We start from the raw sequence: 21,797 nt of genomic DNA on the forward strand, positions 1-21,797 counted from the left end.
GCAGTTGTTTGTACACCACTTGCAACATAAAGGCCACATGTGTCACATAATGTGTGACTCGCAACACCAGTTTGATTTGAGAACTATTTGATCTTTGCCAAAGCCAAGGCAGCGCAAGACGCCTAGTTCTGGTCGTTCGTGATACGACAGTCATATGACTGAGATAGTTAAATTTCCGGTAGGTGGAGGAGAATGACTAAGTAAGAGCGTGACAATAATTAGTTATAATAAATGTTACCAAACTTTGCCCATACATATTTTATTATGTAAAGGTAGAGTATGTATGTAGGATAGTGGCTAGAGCACTGCTATGCTGCTCATTGCAACTATATAATGCTGCCCATTCCAAAATGCTAATCTCATTAGTTTACTAAGCAAACTGACCAAAGTACAGTAGCCTACATTTTACAGCTACAGTAAAGATGCCCATTACTGGAAATTCAAACTGACTGACTATTTTGAAGATCCACTTTTTATGTATCAGAAATGTGATATTACATAATGAAACTGATGGTGGTGGAAAACACTCACCTTTAACACAGGGCACACACTCGCATGTACCAGTTGTCCATCCATTCATCCATGGATGGACAACTGACCCCGGAGCCACATGCGGCCCAGGCTCACAGAGGTCTGGAGTACTGCAGGCATCCTCCATAGAGCCAGGTAATTGTTGGAGCATTTATTGTTTCAATATCAATGGCGGCATTGAGGAGTCACAGGGCAAATTATAGACTATGTTGAGTCTTTAGAAATGAACAGAAAATGTTTTTGAAGGAATTTGTTGGTGGCAAGGACATAATGAAAGCAATGCCTTCTGCTGGCGAAGCCAACGCGTGCTCTCCCAGATCTACAATGTAGTAGTGGACCCACTAAGCTGTGTGGAACTGCACAGGTCAGGCAAGTGAGGCAACAATTAGGCCTACAGTAAATGGGAGCACTTTGCACTTTCTTTTAAACCACTCTCTCTTAAACCACTTTCTCTCTTTGTTGCATCTTTAGCTTCTCTTATATCCAACTAGCTGAAGTACAGTCATGTGGTCCTCAAATGGTGGCGATGAAAAATATGTCCCTTCACATCTTGAAAATTGCCCAGTTCACACATAAAAGTTCAATAGAAGTTCACACAAGTTGCCCACCAATGCAATAGGCAATTCAGACACACACACAGTTTTTTTTTTTTTAACTGAGTGATTTTCTATTAGTATTTCCTTCTCGCCAAACGTGTGGGGTGCAATCTCAACATTGCCAGCAGATGGCAGACTAAACTTGTGTGCTCCAGTCCAGTAGCCAGGCCGTGCCCTCCTATTGATGCAACAGCTTCAGCGTTGCTACCAGTCAGGTCAAGAGCAATGCAACCAACTTTCTGAGTTCCCGTAAAATCGGGAACTCCTCTCACTGTGTTGGGAAGCAAACAATCATTGGCAAACCAAGGGAGGCCGTTTGGGAAATGTTAATTGTTATGCTCTTGGTCAGACCAAGTCTCGAAGAGATTTGAAAGTTGATGATAATCAGCCTACCAGTCCAGAGCCATGGATAATTCTTTATAACTTTGGTGTGCTCCAGAGTGTGTTGAGCCTGGGTAGACCCTCCTTTAAAAAATAAAATAAAATAAAATAAAAGCTTGGTATATAGGCAATGATATGGGGTTAGTAGTAGTAGTAGTAGTAATGAAAAATAATAATTAACAACGCCACTACATCTTGATACTGACGTGTTTTATTAGTATCACGCACAGAACCGGGTACTGAGCCTGAGCGAGCTGCCTTGAGCACCCAGACTACAATGGTTCAACTGCCGCCCTGTCTGGACCACACAGACAGGTGCAAAAGGGGAGGGTTTTCAAAAATTGCCGTTTAAAAAACAAAACAAAAAAACACAAAAAAAAACATAAAACATGAAAATTAAGGATGGACTCTGGGTAGCTGTTGCTCAGTCATCAGTTCAATCAACGAAGTGCAAGTTCCATGAATTCAAGTTACGTTGTTATGAAACATGAAGGGGGGAGCATGGGTCTTCCCATCGGATAGGTCTGGGACAACCCTGTTCTCGTCCATAAGGATAAAGAGGGTGGAAAAACGAAATCCAAAATTAAAACAAAAACAAAACAAAAAACAAAGCAAGGCATCCATAAACAGGTTCAGCATCCTTTTCCTCGTCCCTTGCCATTTTTTGTTGTCCTTTTGGTGTTCTCAAAAAATGCGTCAACTCAGTCAAGACTAGAGTCGATGTCCAAGACTACGCAGGATGGATGTAAAGTGAGTGATACCAATCATGTGGAATTACATTTCACAGATTTTTTTCTTTAAAAAACAAAACAAAATGACAAGTCTCAATTTTCAGTTCTCACGATTGCCCCATGTGTACAGCAGTCAATATCTACATCACATACATTCCTTGTAATACGTTATCTTTTTTTTTTTCACCATAAAAGTACCTCAAATTTTTAAAAGTCCCACAACTTCCACCTGAAAAACAAAACCCTTAATTTTAACCAGTACAATAGTGAACTGGTGTCCTTAGAAGCAAGAGGCATACAAATTCAAAAGGCTTGTGGTCAGCACTACAGACAGGGGTCTGCAGTTTTTAGTCCGTTCGTCCAAAAAGATACTGATGTTCTTGGTGGCATTCAGAGCTAGCTCAACAAACCTGACAAAAAAAATTGGGCGTGGAGAGGAAGGGGGGCAGAAAAACAAAACTTGCAATGCGTAATAATAAGAACTGTCCTCTTGTTCCTCAGCACTCACACACACCGCCTTGCAGAACAATAAAACATACACACTCACGCACGCACACACATGCACACACACACGCACACGAAAGCACGCCTATGCATGCGCAGGCACACATGCACGCACACATACACACACACACAAAACAAACAAACGCAAACACACACACACACACACACACACACACACACACACACACACACACACACACACAAAGCAGATGTATGCTCAAGGTGAGCACCCTTTTCTCCACACACACACACAACTGTAAGGCTGGGGACTCAAACGAAAAAAAGGAGAGTAAAATTGGGATAAACAAAGAAAACGAAACTAAAAGAAGAAGTATTCCAAGGTTTCGCTCGGCCCGGTCAGTCCCCATCCAACCCTGCGTTATGTGTCCATCTGAATTGTCTGTCTCTCTGTCTGTGACCCCTCTGAGCATGTGTGTCGCTCCAGGACGAGGTCAGCAGTATGTGAGAGATAGATAGAGATGTAGAGAGATACAGAGAGAGAGAGAGAGAAGAGAGAGAGAAGAGAGAGAGAAGAGAGAGAGGCAAAGAGGCATCAGTTAGGCAGGATGGGGTGTGATGAGCTGGGCACTGGGCAGGGAGGGCGGCTGTGAGTAGAGCAGATGCCACCAGCCCTCTCCCCTTGCCAGCTGCGCCATCACCACAGCCGATGCTGGTGGAGGTTTCGACTGAGGACCGACCGGACGTCCGCCGTGAATCTGCCACACAGGAACACACGTCTTAGTAATTTGACACAGTATAATGATCATTATCATAATGACTATACATGCATTATTATGTATTAATACTATAATACTACACAACCAATGAGTTGTATACTGTTAATAGTATATATTAAGATATGAAACAATAACAACCACAACAACCATTATTAATCTTGACTAAACGATCATGATAAATTAACTATCACCAATGGCCTGGCCTGGCTATTGTGACTGAAGTTCTTCCACGGATTTAATCTGACCAAATCACAAATCACAGCGCTTTCTCCACTGACTTTACTACAAGTGGGGCCAGTGACAGAGCTAGTGTGTCTTTGTCTTATAGCCGTCTCATAGCGTTTCTCAACGACATCGTTGTCAACCAAGTTAGCAACTTACTTGGTTGAACTGCTATTTCTCATTGGAAACCTAGTAAGCTGCTAACTGGTTAGCAGCAATGCTTTCGAGAAACGGGGTCCTGATTTGAACTTGATTACAAGGTAGATACAAACTTGGCCCAGGGTTCCCACTCTAATTCAGATATAAAATTCCATGATTTTCCATGACTTTCCAGACCCAAAAAGCAGAATTTCCATGACCACTTCCGTAAAAAAAAAGTGTGAAAATTGAAGATTATCTTCATCCCTAGAGCCGACGTCGAGCCACCGCCAGACTTCAGTGGGCTCATTGCATTCTAGAATGTTGCACATTACAGCATGAAACTGGTGAAGCTTTGTAGTATAATCAGTGAAACAATGTTACACACCAAACAAAAAAGTTTCTGCTTTTACACAACTGCTAAGAAAATTCCATGATATTCCATGACTGTGCATGCAAAATGGTAAAATTCCATGACTGGAAAAACTTTTATGAAAATCCATGATATTCCAGAAATTCCATGACCCGTGGGAACCCTGTTGGCCAGACTGACTTGGTTGCCACATGTGGAGTGTCACAAGAGCCCAGGCTACCAATGGTCATTGATTGGCATGCAGCTCTTTACAGGTCCACTGTAGGATGGTGGTCAGAGTACCGATAGCTATTACAACGATGTATCTCATCGAAACTGTGCTGCCTAGTGCCAGATTTGATCTTTTCATGAATATTTACTCGTTAATAAACTACTATTTACTAGTGTGCCGAAAGGACGGTACGTTTTGCAGCTAAACATTTTAATACTGGAAATTCAAAATGGCGGACATGGAGACGATCCCCCTTCTCAAGCATGGAAAGTGTACGTAATTTTCCCAGTCATAATGAATACTTAGAATTTGATGGTGGTGGTAAGTATTCGTCAAAAAAAGGTAACATTTGAGAATGGGCAGCATAAATGCTGGAAATAAACCAATAAAAAATGTACACATTGCACCTTTAACTTTAACACCTTTAACAGTGTCTAAACATTTGGACAGACGGTCAACACTTGAGTCACAGGCCTTTCATAAAATTCCACAACAGTCAGATGTTGAGGCTCACCTTAGTGCATCTAGCATAGGCAGCAGGTTTAGAAGTGCAGTATCGCTTGGGTCGCTGAACCACGACTTTATTGGTATTGCATTGTCTGAAAAACAAAAACACACGCGCGCGCACACACACACACGCACACACACACACACAATAAGAAGGTGGAAGGTAATCCCTTCCGCTCAACTGTAGGCCATGAATTTTGCAACACAGCATGCAAAGCACAAGCTAGCTAAATAATTAAGCAATTTCTCTAATACCATTGTGTAAAACCTGTAAGAGTGTACCGACGGGAATATTCGGGCAGTGAAAGTTCTATAGAATTCTGGGTGCCATTCAATAAAATATGGCATTTTACAATCTTTTTATAAAATATTCAAAAACCCACACTCTTAAAGGTTAAGAGAAGAGGGAAAAAATTGTGGTGCCCCCAAATGCTGGCTCATGTTTATTAGTTAGTCTGACGCAACGGGGGGACTTGGACTTCATGAGAGCGGCGCAAGGTCACATATTGGAATGCACCGTGTGTGTGTGTGTGTGTGTGTGTGTGTGTGTTCCAGTACCAGAGAGGATGTGTGTTCTATTGCTCTATGTGTGTTCCATTGCTGTGTGTGTGTGTGTGTGTGTGTGTGTGTGTGTGTGTGTGTGTGTGTGTGTGTGTGTGTGTGTGTGTGTGTGTGTGTGTGTGTGTGTGTGTGTGTGTGTGTGTGTGTGTGTGTGTGTGTGTGAGTGTGAGTGAGTGAGTTTTAAGGGCTGGAAGTTATGTCATGGCCAAATGTGTTGGGAAACACACACCATACACAAAACGGTGGAGTGGCACAACTGGTTTGACCGAGCCAGTGACTCTGCTGGCCTTTGTCAATAATTACCAACTACTGGGTAAATGTTTACGAGGCAGAAACGACACAAGAGATAATCAGGGGAGAGAGAGAGAGAGAGAGAGAGAGAGAGAGAGAGAGAGAGAGAGAGAGAGAGAGAGAGAGAGAGACAGAGAGAGAATATATCAGTATTAGTTTGTGTGTGTGTGCTTGCACGTGTATGACAAGAGATAAAGAGCGTTGGTGTTTGTACACACACGTGTGTGTGTGTATGTGTGTGTGTGTGTGTGTGTGTGTGTCTGTGTGTGTGTGTGTGTGTGTGTGTGTGTGTGTGTGTGTGTGTGTGTGTGTGTGTGTGTGTGTGTGTGTCTGTGTCTGTGTGTGTGTGTCTGTGTGTGTGTGTGTGTGTGTGTGTGTGTGTGTGTGTGTGTGTGTGTGTGTGTGTGTGTGTGTGTGTGTGTCTGTGTCTGCTTCTGCAGTACCTGGATGGCTGCGGTAGGCGCCTGGCGAGTTGTCCAGGATGACTACACTGGACAGGTCATCGTGGACCACAGCAAGGTCTTTTACGTAACTACCTAAATCCAGCGTGCAATGCTGATGAAGGGGAGGGAGGAGAGAGAACACACACACACACACGCAAAACCTGTTGTTATCAACTCATCGGTCCAAAATACCTGCACACATATGATCATCCAGTCATTTTTAGGCATTGGTGGGTTTAAAAAACTAACTGACAGCGATGAAAGAGCAAATTATTATTTCATCATTCTTTTTTTGAGGAAGAGAAGCCTGTCTACATCATCATTTTATGATTCTCATTAGATGATGTAAAGACACCTGTGATGTAAAGACACCTAAACACTGGGGTACCTGTCTATAGTATCGCCGCTTCAGGATCCCTCTGTTGTTATCCAGCTTGTCTGCCACGGCAGAGCCGTAGATCTCCATACTGGCAGTAAACACCACCAGCTCATACCACTGACTGACCTGCAAACACAACCAAACATTAAGAGGTTATTACGGTAACAAAAGGGTAGTTCCTCGCGCTTCTGCTTTATCATCTGGTGCATCGACGGGAGAGAGGCAGGAAATCTTCACTTGAAGGACAACACCGGAGCAGCACAGATGTATTTCTTTGTGTTTTTTATTCAAGTGCCCAACATGACTAACGTTTCGATGGTTAGACCATCTTCATCAGAGTCCATCACTATGGACTCTGATGAAGATGGTCTAACCATCGAAACGTTAGTCATGTTGTGCACTTGAATAAAAAACACAAAGAAATACATCTGTGCTGCTCCGGTGTTGTCCTTCAAGTGAAGGTTATTACGGTAGTCAGTACTCAAAGCAGAGCCCCTGTGCAAAAATTGATATGCAGCGTTTCCCCCCCCCCCGAAATCTCAATATTTCTCGAAAAAAAAAAACTACTAAATCTAAAACATTTAATAAAAAATTGAGAGAAAATACCACATTTAAATTAATCCTGTTTCAATTATTTAATCCAAAGGTGATCTAAATATTCCCCCTATTCACACCCCTCTTCACACACACTCTTCACATTAATCGCAATTAATCGATTAATCCTTTGCATCCCTAGGTGCTTATGATTTGCGGTCAAAGTAATCCAAGTAAAAGGAGGATAAATCACCACACACTCTTTGCTGGTAGTTTATTAAGTGAACAACGTGTTTTGTAATTGCTTCATCAGGTTCGCCCATAGGTGATAAAAGTGATTAGGAGATTACTAGTCAGGTGTTATTCATCACATCAATTGCACTGTGGAGAAGGATGCCTGCGCTTCAGTCTGAGTGTGCTGCCCATGGTTGAGGACGACAGAATCAAGACAAACTGGGCTACTTCTCATCGACTCAAGCCACGGGTGACTGGAGCAGCATTTTTGTTGGTAGAAGTTTTTGGGTGGCCCGACGTTTTGATGCATCTGTGCCTTCTCCAGAGTAAAAAACTCCAGAATAACAATTACACAGTGCTTTTATTATGCCAACGTCTATTGAGAAAGTCAGAGGCATGCCCTTTTCTCGCCTTTTGATCTCAGAGACTCTGAAGGTCTGCCGTGTGACCGTGAACGATTTTTGTTTGAACAGGCACAGAACGGGTAGACAACGCTGTTATTACATTTTGCCCAAATGAATAGACTTGTTGCACAGGACATTTCAAAGTGATCCGTCACCAGCTATGAGATTTTCAAACACAGATCCACTAATAAATGAGCATACATCACATACAAAAGCGGAAGAAATGTTAACCTAAGTCAGACAAACAATAGACAATATCAATTTTACCAAAGGTAGGGTATGTAGGATTGTGGCCAGACTAAGCATTGTAACTATGCTGCTCATTGCAACTATACTTCCCATTCTCAAATCCATTATTTTATTTAATTCATTAATATTTTCTAAGTAATAGACCAATATTTACTAGTCTGACCAAAGTACAGTAAGTACTGGAACTTCTAAATGGCGGACACAGAATGAATGAATACTTAGAAATTGATGGTGGTGGAAAATACCCACGAAAACACAACATTCGTGAAAAAGCAGCATGAATTCTGTAGGTAAACTATTACATTTATTACATACTGTACCTTTAATAAACAAACAATAACACCTCAACATAGTTAACCAACAATTCGGCAAACTTCATAATCTTGGCCACTGTCTGAAACATCAGAATTCTACTTACCACTTCTAAAAAGAAGTCGACGTGTGGTCTTTTATGTACAAAGAACCGGACTGGGTGTTTATCGATTACTACCTGAAAAAGTCAAAGAAAGAAAAAAAACATGATATTGTTATTTATTTTAATGACGTTATTTATTTTAGCATATTTTATGTCTGCGTTGAAATTCCTGAATTCTAGTGGATGAATAGTAATGCCTACTTGTGTATGTGTACATGCATCACATGCATGTGCATGTGTACGTCAGTGAAAAAAATATGTGCGTGGGCGACAGGAAAGAGAGTAACTTCAGACACATATTGATAAGATCTCGGTGGGTTTTGCAAGTCTGTTCATGCTGACGCAGCAGAGGGTGGAAATTCAGAACCAATGCTGTGTGCGCTTTCTACAATGTACAATTGTATGTGTTTGCATGTGTGTGTGTGCGTGCGCGCGCAAGACAGAGAAAGGTTTGCGTGTGTGTGTGCGTGCGCGCGCAAGACTGAGAAAGGTTTGCGTGTGTGTGTGTGTGTGTGTGTGTGTGTGTGTGTGTGTGTGTGTGTGTGTGTGTGTGTGTGTGTGTGTGTGTGTGTGTGTGTCTTCACGTGTCTCTCCATGCAGGGACAACTCTGGCAGGGAAACAGATAAGGAATTCAAAGGCCATCTCAACTTGATCTTTGACACAATGTCTTGGAGCAAGGCGTGAGTGGAAAGCAAGGGCAGTGCGAAAAAAATGTGGCCAGCCACGAGAAAACAGACTGCAAGTACACCAGGGGGCATATTGAGGTAATCAAATATTTGTTAAATATATTTTTTGGGGCTTTTTTGCCTTATTTTTTAGATAGGACAGTGGAGGAGAGACCGGAAACGAATAGAAAAGGGAGAGAGAGACGGGGAGGGATCGGCAAATGACCCGAACCCGAATCGAACCCGGGTCGCCGGCGTAGTAACCTAGTGCCCTAACGTTAGGCCGCGGCAAGGCCAATAATGGAGATTTTATTGATAATAATAATAATAATACTTTCGTTTTATATAGCGCCTTTCAAAACACCCAAGGTCGCTTCACAGAGTATCGTGTAGGAAAGTGTGAGTGTGTGTGCACGTCAGTGCGTGAGCGTGTGTGTGAATGCATGTGAGTGAAAGCGCTTATGGAACTAGCAGCCATAAGCCTCCAGGAAGAGATGTGTTTTAAGGTGTTGCTTAAACATGGCCAGTGAAGGGGCATTCTGGATGTGGTCGGGCAGATTGTTCCAAAGAATAGGAGCAGCAACATGGAAGGCTCGGTCACTGGACAGAGCTTCACAATGACACCTTACAGATGGAAATCTAGTAATAAACGTATCTAATGAACGAGTGGCCTTTTTAATGTGTTCATCTCTTACAGCTCTGAAAGTTTCTGTTGCCCATAAAAAAGACGTAATGCTAGCACTGTGTAAGACTGTGGCCAGAATAGGTATTGCAACTACGCTTCTCATTGAAAGTGTACAGCCCATTGGGTCACAAAAAAAATAAATGAAAAGGAAAATGAAAACATTATCTGTGATTTTCTCGGTGTCGTTCTGCGAGACATGTGGCCTGTTTACTAAGTGGCTCATCACAAATGCTGAACAGGCCAGGCCAGGCCAGGAGGAATATATACACCAGTGGCGTGGCAGTGCAACATATGGAGTATCAGTGCCATGGTCAGTGCCATGGTGATGCGCTTCTAATAACGTGCACTGTGCTGTAGCTAAGCATCAACACACCGCACACACACATGCACACACGCACAACCATGTATAACAAGTATGTGGCATACAGAATGTACTTCCACCAATCTGATGCATGATTATATTTGTATTTCATGATATTAAACATGATTAACGGATATTGATAGTGCAAAGAAATGTCCTCAGTCATGACCCCTACAAACAATAAATAAACATACTACACACTATACCTTGCTATTCATTTTAGTATGGTATTTAAGTAAGTATTGTCATCCTAAGGCTTGTATGTTTGTGAGCCCCATGGTGATGACCAGTCACTATAGTAAACAATGTGAACTAAGCCAACGTGGCCTACCCGACTGAGCTTGGCTACTGAACGAGGAAGATGGGGCATTTTTCTGTCAAGGCACAGATGAACCGCACGCCCAGAGTGATTGATGAGGTGTCTTTTTTTGCTTCCTGTGTGTGTGTGTGTGTAGATTCCAATATGCGACCTTGCGTCCTCCACTTGTGCTTGTGGCCTCCTGGGCCCTCCTCCGTTGCCTGGCTCTTGCCCGACCTGTAGTTCCGCACAGCTTTCCAGAGCACACACACGGAGGTCTGGTAGGAACCAGGCTACCTCCTCCGTAGAGGAAACAACAAAGTTTCCCAGCTGTCAGTGTAGCCACAACAACTTTTGGGGGACTGTTTTTCATTCACCATCCCAATTGCAAATAAGAGAGTGATATTAAAATTGAGTATTCGCGAGATATTGAAATATAATGCTGTTGTCAGTGATGTCATCACGACGTATTACTTCCTGGTACGAGGCCACAAGCAGAAGTGGAGGACGCAAAGTCGCATATTGGAACGCACTTTGTGTGTGTGTGTGTGTGTGTGTGCATGCACAAGCGAGTGCGAGCGTGTTCCAGTACCAGAGAGGATGTGTGTTCCATTGCTCTATGTGTGTTCCATTGCTCTCTCTCTGTGTGTGTGTGTGTGTGTGTGTGTGTGTTCCAGTACCACAGAGGGGATGTGTGTTCCATTGCTCTATGTGTGTTCCATTGCTCTGTGTGTGTGTGTGTGTGTGTGTGTGTGTGTGTTGCTAGCACCCGTGTGGCTGCCGTGTAGCACACCTTGAGGATGAAGTCTGGCGGGGTCCCCGGCCGCACTGTGGGTCTGAGCACTCCGTCGTGGTGCGAGTGGATGAGGGTCTCATCCAGATCCAGAACCAGGACCTTCCGCTTCACCGCGTCTGGACACACACAGAGGCAGAGAGAGAGACAGATGGGCAGGCAGACAGGCAGACAGGCAGAGAGGGTAATGGAGGCAGAGAGAGAGAGAGAGAGAGAGAGAGAGAGAGAGAGAGAGAGAGAGAGGCAGAGACACAGGCAGAGAGGCAGAGACCGAGAGAGACAGACAGGCAGAGGCAGAGAGACAGACAGACAGACAGACAGACCAGTCAGTTTCAGTTTAACAGCACATGGCATGCACAGCTATTTTACACACACAAAATGATACTAACAAAAGTGTGTGTGAAACACGCGCGCACACACCTCAAAACACTGAAAAAAACCATACATACTTACACTGTTGTGGAGTGCTCAAGAAATGAGAATTGACCAAACAATTTAATTACGTCTTACATAGTCGACATGAGTTACGCGTATTAACGCCAGCTAAGGCGCGTTAACATCTGCGTTCACATACATCATTAAGACTCCACACAACAGACATTTGTCATCACAATCAGGCTCTGTGTGTGTGTGTGTGTGTGTGTGTGTGTGTGTGTGTGTGTGTGTGTGTGTGTGTGTGTGTCTGTGTGTCTGTCTGTGTGTCTGTGTGTCTGTGTCTGTGTCTGTGTCTGTGTCTGTGTCTGTGTCTGTGTCTGTGTCTGTGTGTCTGTCTGTCTGTCTGTCTGTCTGTCTGTAGGCAGAAACACTCAGACGACCACAGCGTCAGTGGGCTCATTCAGCAGGCTCGTGTACAATTGCAGAGCTGAGCTGATCCTCCCTCCGCCACACTTCATCGTCTTGTGCCCAATGGAGTTCTTGTTTGCAAGCAACTGCGCTTGAAAACATTTTGCTCTTTATCCGTTGACGAAGTAAAAAAGACAGCACTCTTCAGATTTTTGCTTTCCATTGCACACTGAAGAAGGTCAAGAATGTCCTTGGGCGTATCAATGAGCAAAGGTTTGAAGTGCTGTCCTCTACTTCTTCAGTTCATCTATTACTCTGTGTGGTATTCAGCACCAAGTTTTCTTTTTTTTTTAAAAAAAGCTCTGAACAACACGTAACAGGCGCTAGTGTGAGCACGTCTTTTCCAGTTTTCAAGATTTCTCGTTCTATATCAAAGCACGGGTGTCATTTACAGACACGCCTCCCGTGTCCAGAGATATACGTGTAACTAATGCAAGGGGTCAAACCGTAACTGACAAAGCTCTTTGGATAGGGGATGAAACATTTTCAGGCCCCAAAATGAGGACGAGAGGGGGGAACTCCAAGAAGGTGATTCAATCAGTAGCTAGCCAGGTGAAGTTGAATGAACCTGAATGCACCTGAATGCAGAGGTAAATCGGCTAATACAAGAGCCCTACTACTGACGCCATTTTCTTAAAGGGGTATGCCACTATTTTGGGGCTTAATACAGGTAAAATCGTTGGCCAGGGTTTATAAAGGTGATAAAGTGTCTTATTTTTCATATTAAGCGTTGTCTTGCATTAAGACAAGTTAAAAGAGGGAGCATGTCGCTAAGCCAGTGAAAGTCAATGCATCCGTGTAGCATGCTACATGCTACAGTGATCCATTGACTTTCACCAGCTTAGCTACATACTCCCTCTTTTAACTTGTCTAAGAGCAAGACAACGCTTAACATGAAAAATAAGACACTTTACCACCTTTATAAACCCTGGCCAACGATTTTAACTGTATTAAGCCATTACATTAAACTCAGCCGACGCTTTTATCCAAAGCAACTTATTTACACAGTGTTGTTTAACCTACAGTCCCTGGAGAAATGTGTGGTTAGATGCCTTGCTCAAAGGCACTTCAGCCATGGATGTAGGTGTAGGGAGAGGTCAGGGTGGGATTTGAACCTGCAACCAACCTGACTCTTAAACTACCTCCCTGACCATTAGGCCACGGCTGCGCACTTCATGTCAAGTAACTTAGCCAGTTTTGTCACTTAACCATGTTGTTGGAATAACCCCCATATGCTTTCAACTTGACCTCTCTGTATAACATGACCTGTATGAACGAAGAAGTATCTGCATGAATATGTCGCTTCAAATTCTACGCCACTCACCTACTCCTACGCTGATAGAGTTGTCGGCAGTTTAGTTGCTCGGACAGTGTGTGCTAAGGCAATGTGCCAACTCAATTCTGCCTCCCAACACTTGCAGTACAGCGTAGCCCATGTGGCACTGCGCTACAATGTTGCACGTCTAAAAAAAGGAAGGCACCACTATGTTCGCTGGTCACTAGTGTGTGTGTGTGTGTGTGTGTGTGTGTGTGTGTGTGTGTGTGTGTGTGTTTTCACTTTGCTGACATTGTTGACTTAGGAGTGTGTGTGAGTCGTCCTCGTTAGGCATGTGTGTACGCCTGTTTATTTATTTGTGTCCCGTCCAGACACCTGTTGCAAGGCAGGGGTTGATGCAGGGGTGTGTGTGCCATACCACGGTGTCTACAATCTCATGTACGCCAAGCAAGGTTGGCAACATTTTAGAATAAATTGTTTTATAAACACTAAATGCAAAAAGTCTACGAATTATCAACAAAACATTTACAAATGCTTGCAAATGAGTAAGAAATTCAATGCTAGCACATATGTGTGGTGAATTTTTGTGAATATATGTGCAATGTTTTGTGTAATGTGCTAATGTCCTTGTGTCTTCTTCTGTATTTATGTATGTATGTATTTGTATGTATGCTACTTGACACCTTAATTTCCCTCGGGATCAATAAATGATACTCTACTCTACTCAGACAAAGCACAGCCACAGCAGTCTCAAGAGTGGCGATTCCCATTCCACTGTGTCTTACTCATTTACAAATGTTTGTTGTTCTAAATTATATAATTGATAAATTAATGATAATTAATGATATCATGAATATATAATGAATTAATGATATCATAAATAAATGATAAATTAAGCCTTTCAAGAGGCCATTAAAGTGTTATCTGAAGTCTGAAGAAACTTGCGCACCCCAGCAAAAATGAAAACGACTGACAAAAGCTGAGTAAAAGGGAGAGGAAAGTGTCAGAAAAAAGATAAACATACGAAAACAAGTAAGATAGAAAAGAGGGGTAGGGGGGTGGGTGATACTCACTGAGTCTGTTTCTGGAGATGGGCGACAACGGTAAAGTGTCGTAGCGCACCGTCTGATACTGGATTATCTGATGAAACAAACGCAAAAACACAACAGGAAGAACATCAGAACAGCAAAATTCTCTTCCAATCTTACAGTCACTCAAATGCACACACTACCAAAATAATATAAGTTATCCTAACTGAGACTATATTTAAATTGGTGACATAAAAAGAGCGCAAAAAAATGAGAAACTAATTTCTAAATGCAGTCCGCCATATCCCCCTGAGTTCTTCTGAATGCCTCAGGCCCTCTCCTTCTCCTGTGGATGGCAAGGACATGGGACACAGAGCTGAAGTCTGTGTGTATGTGTGTGAGAGAGAGAGAGGGAGGGAGAGAGAGGGAGAGGGAGAGAGAGACAGATAGACAGAGAGAGAGAGAGAGATAGACAGAGAGAGAGAGAGAGAGAGATAGAGAGAGAGAGAGAGAGAATGTGTGGTGGATGCTTTCAGTAAGTAAGACTGGGCACCACTTTCATTTTTGGGTTTCTTTTTTTCTATTTATTTATGTCTGTTTAAAAGCCATTGGACCATCAAGAATTTGTCAGTCTGGACCTCCAAAAAATTGTTCCATGCTTGTCATGCTGGCATAGACCGAGAGCAGCAAGGAGAGGAGAGAAGTCTGTGAATCTGTATGCAAAAACTTTTCATCCTAAACCAACTGATGGTCAGACTTAGAGGGAAAAAAAACACTTGTTTGAATATTTTTAAAATAAAAATAAAAAATGTCTGGCATTTGTTTGAATCGGGACGGCATGAACATTTGCGGCCCAAACACTGATCAAGATCCATACCAGTGTTTCCCGCAGAATTTTTGATAGTCAACGCGGTGGGGCGTTAAAAGAATATATTTTTTGTTTAAGCAACTTAAGAAATTACATTCACAACATGAAATCTTTATCTCTTCAGGGGACCTAGTCATGGTGGTAGGTGTTTTTTGTCAAGGTGGCCGGCGCCGCCGTGGCAATAAAGTGCTGGGAGAAACCCTGCATGCGACCCATTAAAATGTGGTGCAGGATCCAAGGATGGGAAATCCTTCATGAGTCAGGGCCATCTAGCCAGGCTGTGCCCGCCTAGTGACACAACACCTTCAGCGTTGCTACTAGTCAGGTCAAGAGCAATGCACGTACTTTTGGAGCTCCCGAAAAAAAAACCGGGAACTCCTCCCACTTTGTCAGGAAGCAAACAAGCATTTGCAAACCAAGGGAGGCTTGTCAACCATGCCATGTGGGAAATGTTAATTGTTATGCTCTTGGTCAGACCAATTCTCGAAGAGGTTTGAAAGTCGATGACAATCAGGCAAGGAGATGATAGGAAACAAGAAGGGAGAGAGAGAGACGGGGAAGGATCGGGGAAATGACCCGGGCCGGGGAACCTCTCCCTCATGACCACAACTTACAGCATAACAACCACTATGTGAAATGTTCAGTAACTGCAATATCCAACCTAATACCAATACTTAGGAGGCCTTTTCCTCAGTTTCAATGTTGGCGTAGTTACTGCACGTTGCCTTTGTAGGGCAGATTTGCTGCCTTGATCAATGCCTGCTTCTAGGGTAGGCCTAACTTAAACAGACAGGTCAGCACAAGTCCTTGAGGCTGAGGCTCTCCAGTCTTCAACAAATGACCACCACTCACTCACTCACTCCCTCTCACACTCACACACTCACACCAGACCCTACTTGCCGTCTGCAATCCCTCTCCATCTCTCTCTCTCTCTCTCTCCCTCCCTCTGTGTGTGTCTCTCGCTCTTTCTCTATTTTTAGCGAGCCCAGCTGTCCAGGAGTGTCAATGGGACGGGAGGGTGGTGTGTGTGTGTGTGTGTGTGTGTGTGGAGGGGTGGGCTAGTTGTGGAGCGGAAAAGGGAAGCTCTTTGCTGGCCAGGGTGACTTTGTCTCAGTCAGCCTCTTCTCTTTGGGGCCCAGTATGAGGAGTCTCACTCCAGAGGAAAACACAGGCCTACGACACGCAGCACTACATTACATTACACTTAGCTGACGCTTTTGTCCAAAGCCACTGAAGTTATGTTACAGGGTATTGGTTACAGTCCCTGGAGGTTACAGTCCCTGGAGGTTACAGTCCCTGGAGAAGTGTGTGGGGTTATGTGCCATGTTCAAGGGCCCCTCAGCCATGGAGTGGGGTAGGGAGTGGAAGGGTGGGATTCGAACCTGGCTGCAACACTCCTCACTGGAGAGTCGAGGTCGCACACACAATGGCTCTCCCATTCTAATTCCCAGATCAATTATCAATGTCAATGACGTCTTGCCTCTCATTGAGAGCCCATAAGCACAAGGAGAGGTGGGAAGGTAAGATATTGAAATGGGCCCTGTGCAATGGATGTCAACTAAAAGAGTTCAGTGGTAGAGTGTTAGTTAACACCCCCCCTGAAGACTCATAAATATGCTATAGACACTGAGCCATCATCCTGGACCTTCACCTCAGCAATTTCATAATCGGTGGTCCCATCCCAAAATGCTATGGAAGGGAGGTTGTGGGTTTGAACCATTAGTCTCGGAGGAGTCCTGTCACTACAGTACATGCTCAACATAAGCTGCACACATTTGCATCGCCGCTTGCTGTTCTGATCTGATCAGACGAGGGGTTCCCTGTATAGTTCACAGTAGGCGATGGTGTGTGTGAGAAGGACACAGACACACACAGCACATGCTCAACAAAAGCTGCACACATGCAAGTATCCCGCACAGTGTCCTCTGCCCTGATCTGATCAGCTGCTGAGTGTAGGTCCGGAGGACCTTGTCCTGAGCTATTAAGGAGGCAATGGCGAGAGAGAGAGAGAGAGAGAGAGAGAGAGAGAGAGAGAGAGAGAGAGAGAGAGAGAGAGCGAGAGCGAGAGACACGCCAGCCCTTCACACCAAGGGGTGGGTGTTAACTAAGAGCTGCCTGGCATGCAACTCGTCTTTTAGACCAGTCCAAATGTTGTACATCAATCTGACAGTTTGAACAGGGGCATCGTAAAAATGTGGAAAAGGCGAATCAAGTAGCCTAAACAGTTAATTGGTGCCCTGGTGCCCAGGGGACCTGTGTCAGTATTTTGCTAGTTTACAAAAGAAACTTCTATTATAAAAACCTGGAAATGTTTGTCAATGGCTGACAAAATGATGCCATAGTTCACATATAGGCCACCATTTCTCCGTCAACCTGGTTTCTGAATACCTTTCTCACTGAAACTTTATTATGTCCCCATTTCACAAACTTGGAAATTTGGGAGGAGGCTTAAAGGGGAATTTTGACGTTGAACCGATATCGCACTGTAAAAAAGTCTTCGTTCGGGCCTGCCGTGGCCAACCAGTAGGGCACTCGCCTGACATGCAGCTGACCTGGGTTCCATTCCCGGCCCGGGTCCTTTGCCAACCCCTCCCCATCTCTCTCTCAATTTGCTTCCTGTCCAACTCTCACACCGTCCTTTCAAATAAAGACGAAAAAGACCAAAAAAAATAAAAAATTGAAAAGAAGTCTTGGTTCGCAGTCAGTAGCACACAAACATGGGGGAAAGAACAATGTTTTTGGAGGAGGAAGTCAATGCAATGCACACCAGAGATTACGAGGTACCGCTAGCAGGTACTTGTTGACTTCAGAGGTTGTTGGTGGGGGGAATGTGTCAACTTGTACTATAGTACTCCTCTAAAATACAATGAAATTGTCAGAACTTCAAAAGATTTGTGCCTGTTGCTTTAGGGTGATTTGTGTGCCACAGGCCGATTGCCGGTGATACATAAACATGATGGTGCAATCACATGCACTTGACCTGAGGCCCAGTCCAAGGCTGTCAGGGGTCATGTTCAACACTAGATTGGATGACGACAGGACACCCCTTATTTCATGGACAAACTTGTCATTTAGCAATTAAAGGGGCACAAGGTAGGATGATGGCATTTATGAGGTGCCCATGGCATGCCCGTCTCAAAATCTACACCGTAATGAAGCAGTAGTAGTGAGATAGGGAAAACTTGGGAAAACTTTGAATTGGGATTAATCTGTAGTGTTTAGCCCACTTTTCTCAAGCAACTACTTAAATACAACAATGTAACACCACACACACACACACACACACACACACACACACACACACACACACACACACACACACACACACACACACACACACACACACTCCATGACATAACCCAACACATGTGTGGGCTACTGTTGGAAAGAGACCGATTTCACGCAACACTACCTTCACAAAAGCCTGTGTGAAACAGGCTAGGACACATGTCCACTGTTCTCCCGGCGAGGGGCAGCTGTGTTTGGGTTTACTGTTAGGTATAGGAACTCTACTGAGGCATGGAGGCGTTTGAGCGCGTCAGCGTAGTAGACAGACAGGGCCATTTCAAGGTATTTCGGGGAGGCCTAGGCAAAGAGGGACTCTGAGCCCTTTTTGTGTCCTCAAACTATTGGGGAGGGCTTCATCGAGACGAGAGCAAGATTTCCATAGCAGCATCATTATGTTGCACTTTTCGGTCACTAAATTTACAAAGCTGCTGCACCTCCTTAAGTTCAGTGACTGAAGAGAGACATGTAATGTTGATGATGATGTGGAAATCTCGCCCTCGAGGGGGCCCTCCCCAAAATGTGCAATTGTTCATGTACCTGTACTCAAACTAACTTACAGCAGTCATTGCAAGGAAGGGGGGACTTTCAGTTGGGCCCCCCTAGCAATTGCCTAGTTTGTCTGCTTGGTTGTTACAGACCTAATAGACACATGCTTGCTGTAGAGCCTGATGTCTGTGTAGCCATAATCCTCCAGGGGAAGAAAAAAAAAACACCACCAAACTTGGATTGCACCTTGCGCTTGACTGAGTCAGTCTACCCAGGACAGACACTAGTCTGGCGACATGACAACGGTCACACAAAATATGTCAGTGAGAGGTCAGTGTGATAGCAAATGTGACTTATTCCAATGCTTTTAAGGAACAAGTCCCAAATGTTTACAAACAGCAGAGCTGTGTGCATGAGCGTTTCACGATGCACTTGTTGCACCAAAGCTGATTCTGACCAGTCAACCGGGTCAAATCATGACCTCAAAGCATCCTGGGGGGTTGAGGTTAAGGTTAGGTTTGAAAATAGTCAGAAATAACGTCTCCAAATTTCAGGATGCACCTCGTCCAAAGCAGAGTCACGCTTTGTTCAGCATGCTGCAAGCGGGCATTCAGACTGGGACTCCCAACGGAGTTCGCTCCCGGACGTGCGGTCCCCGGTGTTTCTATCACTCCCGGACTTGCGGTCCCCACCCGATTATATCTCACGTATTATCATATATATACACACTGCCACCTGCAAGCGTAGTCGTGCCATCAACACATCTGTAAAACTGGTCAAAACTTTGAAGCAGAATGTTTGGACGGAGGAAAAGCGGGGAAAGCAGCCGGGTTTTCCTGTTTAAAATAAGAAAAACGTTCGCACATTCACACTGCCTTTTGGTTTCACTTTGTGATTGAGTGCAATTATAGGCTACCGCTACATATCTGCCAACTCGACTGACTCAGTTCAAATGATCTGAACGTGCACCTCCGTGGCTGACCAAGCACGTGCACCATTACAATATAACTTAAATGCGATTGTTGTAAAGGACACCGGTGTGTTATTCTAGCATTGATATTCCCTCCTTGTCGATGAGTAAGCTAGGTTATCACTAGAACTAGGTCATTAAATCTCTACTTGAGACTGAGTGACCATAACTAGCGCAGGTCTTGAGTCCCCAACACAGCACCACTGGTTGCGATGACCCACCACAACTTCTCTCCAGTTGGTGCCACTTTGGCACTTTCTACGATCAATCTTGAAAAGTGAATGGAGGAATATAGGCTCACACACTTACCGTCCGTAGATGCTTCCTGAGAATGTACATGAAAAAGCCCCATATTCTGGACGTCACGCTCAGAAATGTGCGGACCCCAAGTAGCCATTGGCGAGTCTTCAGCATGTTGACACTCCGCGACACAGTCCAGCAGCCACGAAACAAGTCCAAGTGGATGTTTTTTCCTCAGTTCAGACCTCTTCCCTTTCGACTCCACGGAGTCGGCTACTTAAAAAACAAATCGTCTTGAAGAGTCCGTCTCAGCTGGTCCTTAAAATTCAATTCAGAAGACTGGAGGAATGAGTGCCTCCGTACGTCTGCTTGGCACTCCAATAAAATGTTAAAGAAGTCTAACATTTGCCCAAATACTATACACACCAGCCATCATTTAAAAAGAAGCAAAGCAGGTCCACAAAAATGTACTGTTGACGACAACTGCTAGCTGTGCCGAGCTAGCCAGCTAACGCCACGGTAGACAGCTACTTCCAACCAAGTACCTCGCTAACGTTTACTAGCAGGCTAGTTTGAGAGCCAGCAAGCTAATGCACTGTTCCGGCTTGTTGTATTCAAACCTTCGTTAATTATAAAAGCAAGGTTAGGCTATTTCGGCGTCGCATTCGGGATGGGTCTTCTCCTACTTGTTTTGACCGCTGTGCAACTATTTGGTGAAGCGCCGGCAAAAGTCAGTCACCATAAAACCCCCTGTAGTTCAGAGCAAATCCGAAATCGAACAGCAAGCCGCCATCGCCACCTCACCGTCACTTCCGTGGGTAGAAGTCCTCTCAACCCGAAGCGAACCTGCGTGGCTCGAGTTGGGCATGTTCTTAAAGTCATTAGCGCTGCGCTCGCATATTCTCCATATTCTAGACCGTTCATTTAGTGGTGAAAAATGACTGCCTAAATGTGAACTATACAAACATTCTAAAATTAGAATTGCTCAGACATGGATAGAATTGAATGTAGAAATGACAACAAGTTGAAAGGAAACATTTATTTTCTGCCACCCTAAACCTAAACTTTCCCAACATTTCTGCGCAGCATTAGTTGATAGTTTGGGACTCCTCTGTGGCTTGATCGGCCTACATTGGTAACAAGAGTCGCACTTGGGCTATGCTGGTCCTTGGGGACAACCAAGGTGAACATGCCAAGTAGCACTTGACACTGATTTTAGGAATCGGATGCAACAGAGTCGCATTTCAGTCTAGAACCTACGCCCTCTAGGCCTACTGCATTGCAAAGTCGCTTATTTTATGAATCACGAATCTGTGTTCACTCTCTTTGACCCAGTATCAGAGAACAATGGAGAGGTTTGCGATTATGGTGAGAGATTTGTTTCATTTCAGCACAAATTGATGTAGGTCAATCTACCAAGTACCAACTTATTGCTGCCAACTGGCACAGCCACAGCTGTCTGACCCTGGAGCAGGGCAGATCAGAAACTTAATGGGCCTAAATTACCAGAATAGGCCAGTGATTCTGAAACAGTGAGTCCTGAAGGCATTCCAA

At 44.2% G+C, this 21,797-nt stretch overlaps 1 protein-coding gene across 1 annotated transcript; it reads right to left on the bottom strand.

Annotated features, from left to right (window-relative positions):
* Positions 1-1,703: 1,703 nt before the first annotated feature.
* On the bottom strand, positions 1,704-21,067 carry LOC134437153 (CTD nuclear envelope phosphatase 1A). Its single transcript, XM_063186616.1, has 8 exons — positions 20,313-21,067; positions 14,437-14,503; positions 11,245-11,363; positions 8,445-8,516; positions 6,615-6,731; positions 6,227-6,338; positions 4,939-5,023; positions 1,704-3,459 (listed from the first exon to the last, which is right to left on the bottom strand). Exons 1-8 carry the CDS (start codon positions 20,415-20,417, stop codon positions 3,399-3,401), a joined length of 738 nt encoding a protein of 245 aa, XP_063042686.1. The 5' UTR covers positions 20,418-21,067; the 3' UTR covers positions 1,704-3,398.
* Between the last annotated feature and the right edge of the window lie 730 nt (positions 21,068-21,797).

The sequence above is a fragment of the Engraulis encrasicolus genome, chromosome 21, assembly GCF_034702125.1.
Source record: "Engraulis encrasicolus isolate BLACKSEA-1 chromosome 21, IST_EnEncr_1.0, whole genome shotgun sequence".
NCBI classification, from domain to species: Eukaryota; Metazoa; Chordata; class Actinopteri; order Clupeiformes; family Engraulidae; genus Engraulis; species Engraulis encrasicolus.

What these genes read in the sequence shown, in the direction of transcription:
- LOC134437153 (XM_063186616.1), bottom strand. Translation starts at nt 20,417, where the DNA reads ATGCTGAAGACTCGCCAATGGCTACTTGGGGTCCGCACATTTCTGAGC. An exon ending in TCAGGAAGCATCTACGGACG is followed by an intron (nt 14,504 to 20,312) that starts GTAAGTGTGTGA and finishes TTGTTTCATCAG; the next exon opens with ATAATCCAGTATCAGACGGT. An exon ending in CCTATGCTAGATGCACTAAG is followed by an intron (nt 3,460 to 4,938) that starts GTGAGCCTCAAC and finishes CCTGTGTGGCAG; the next exon opens with ATTCACGGCGGACGTCCGGT.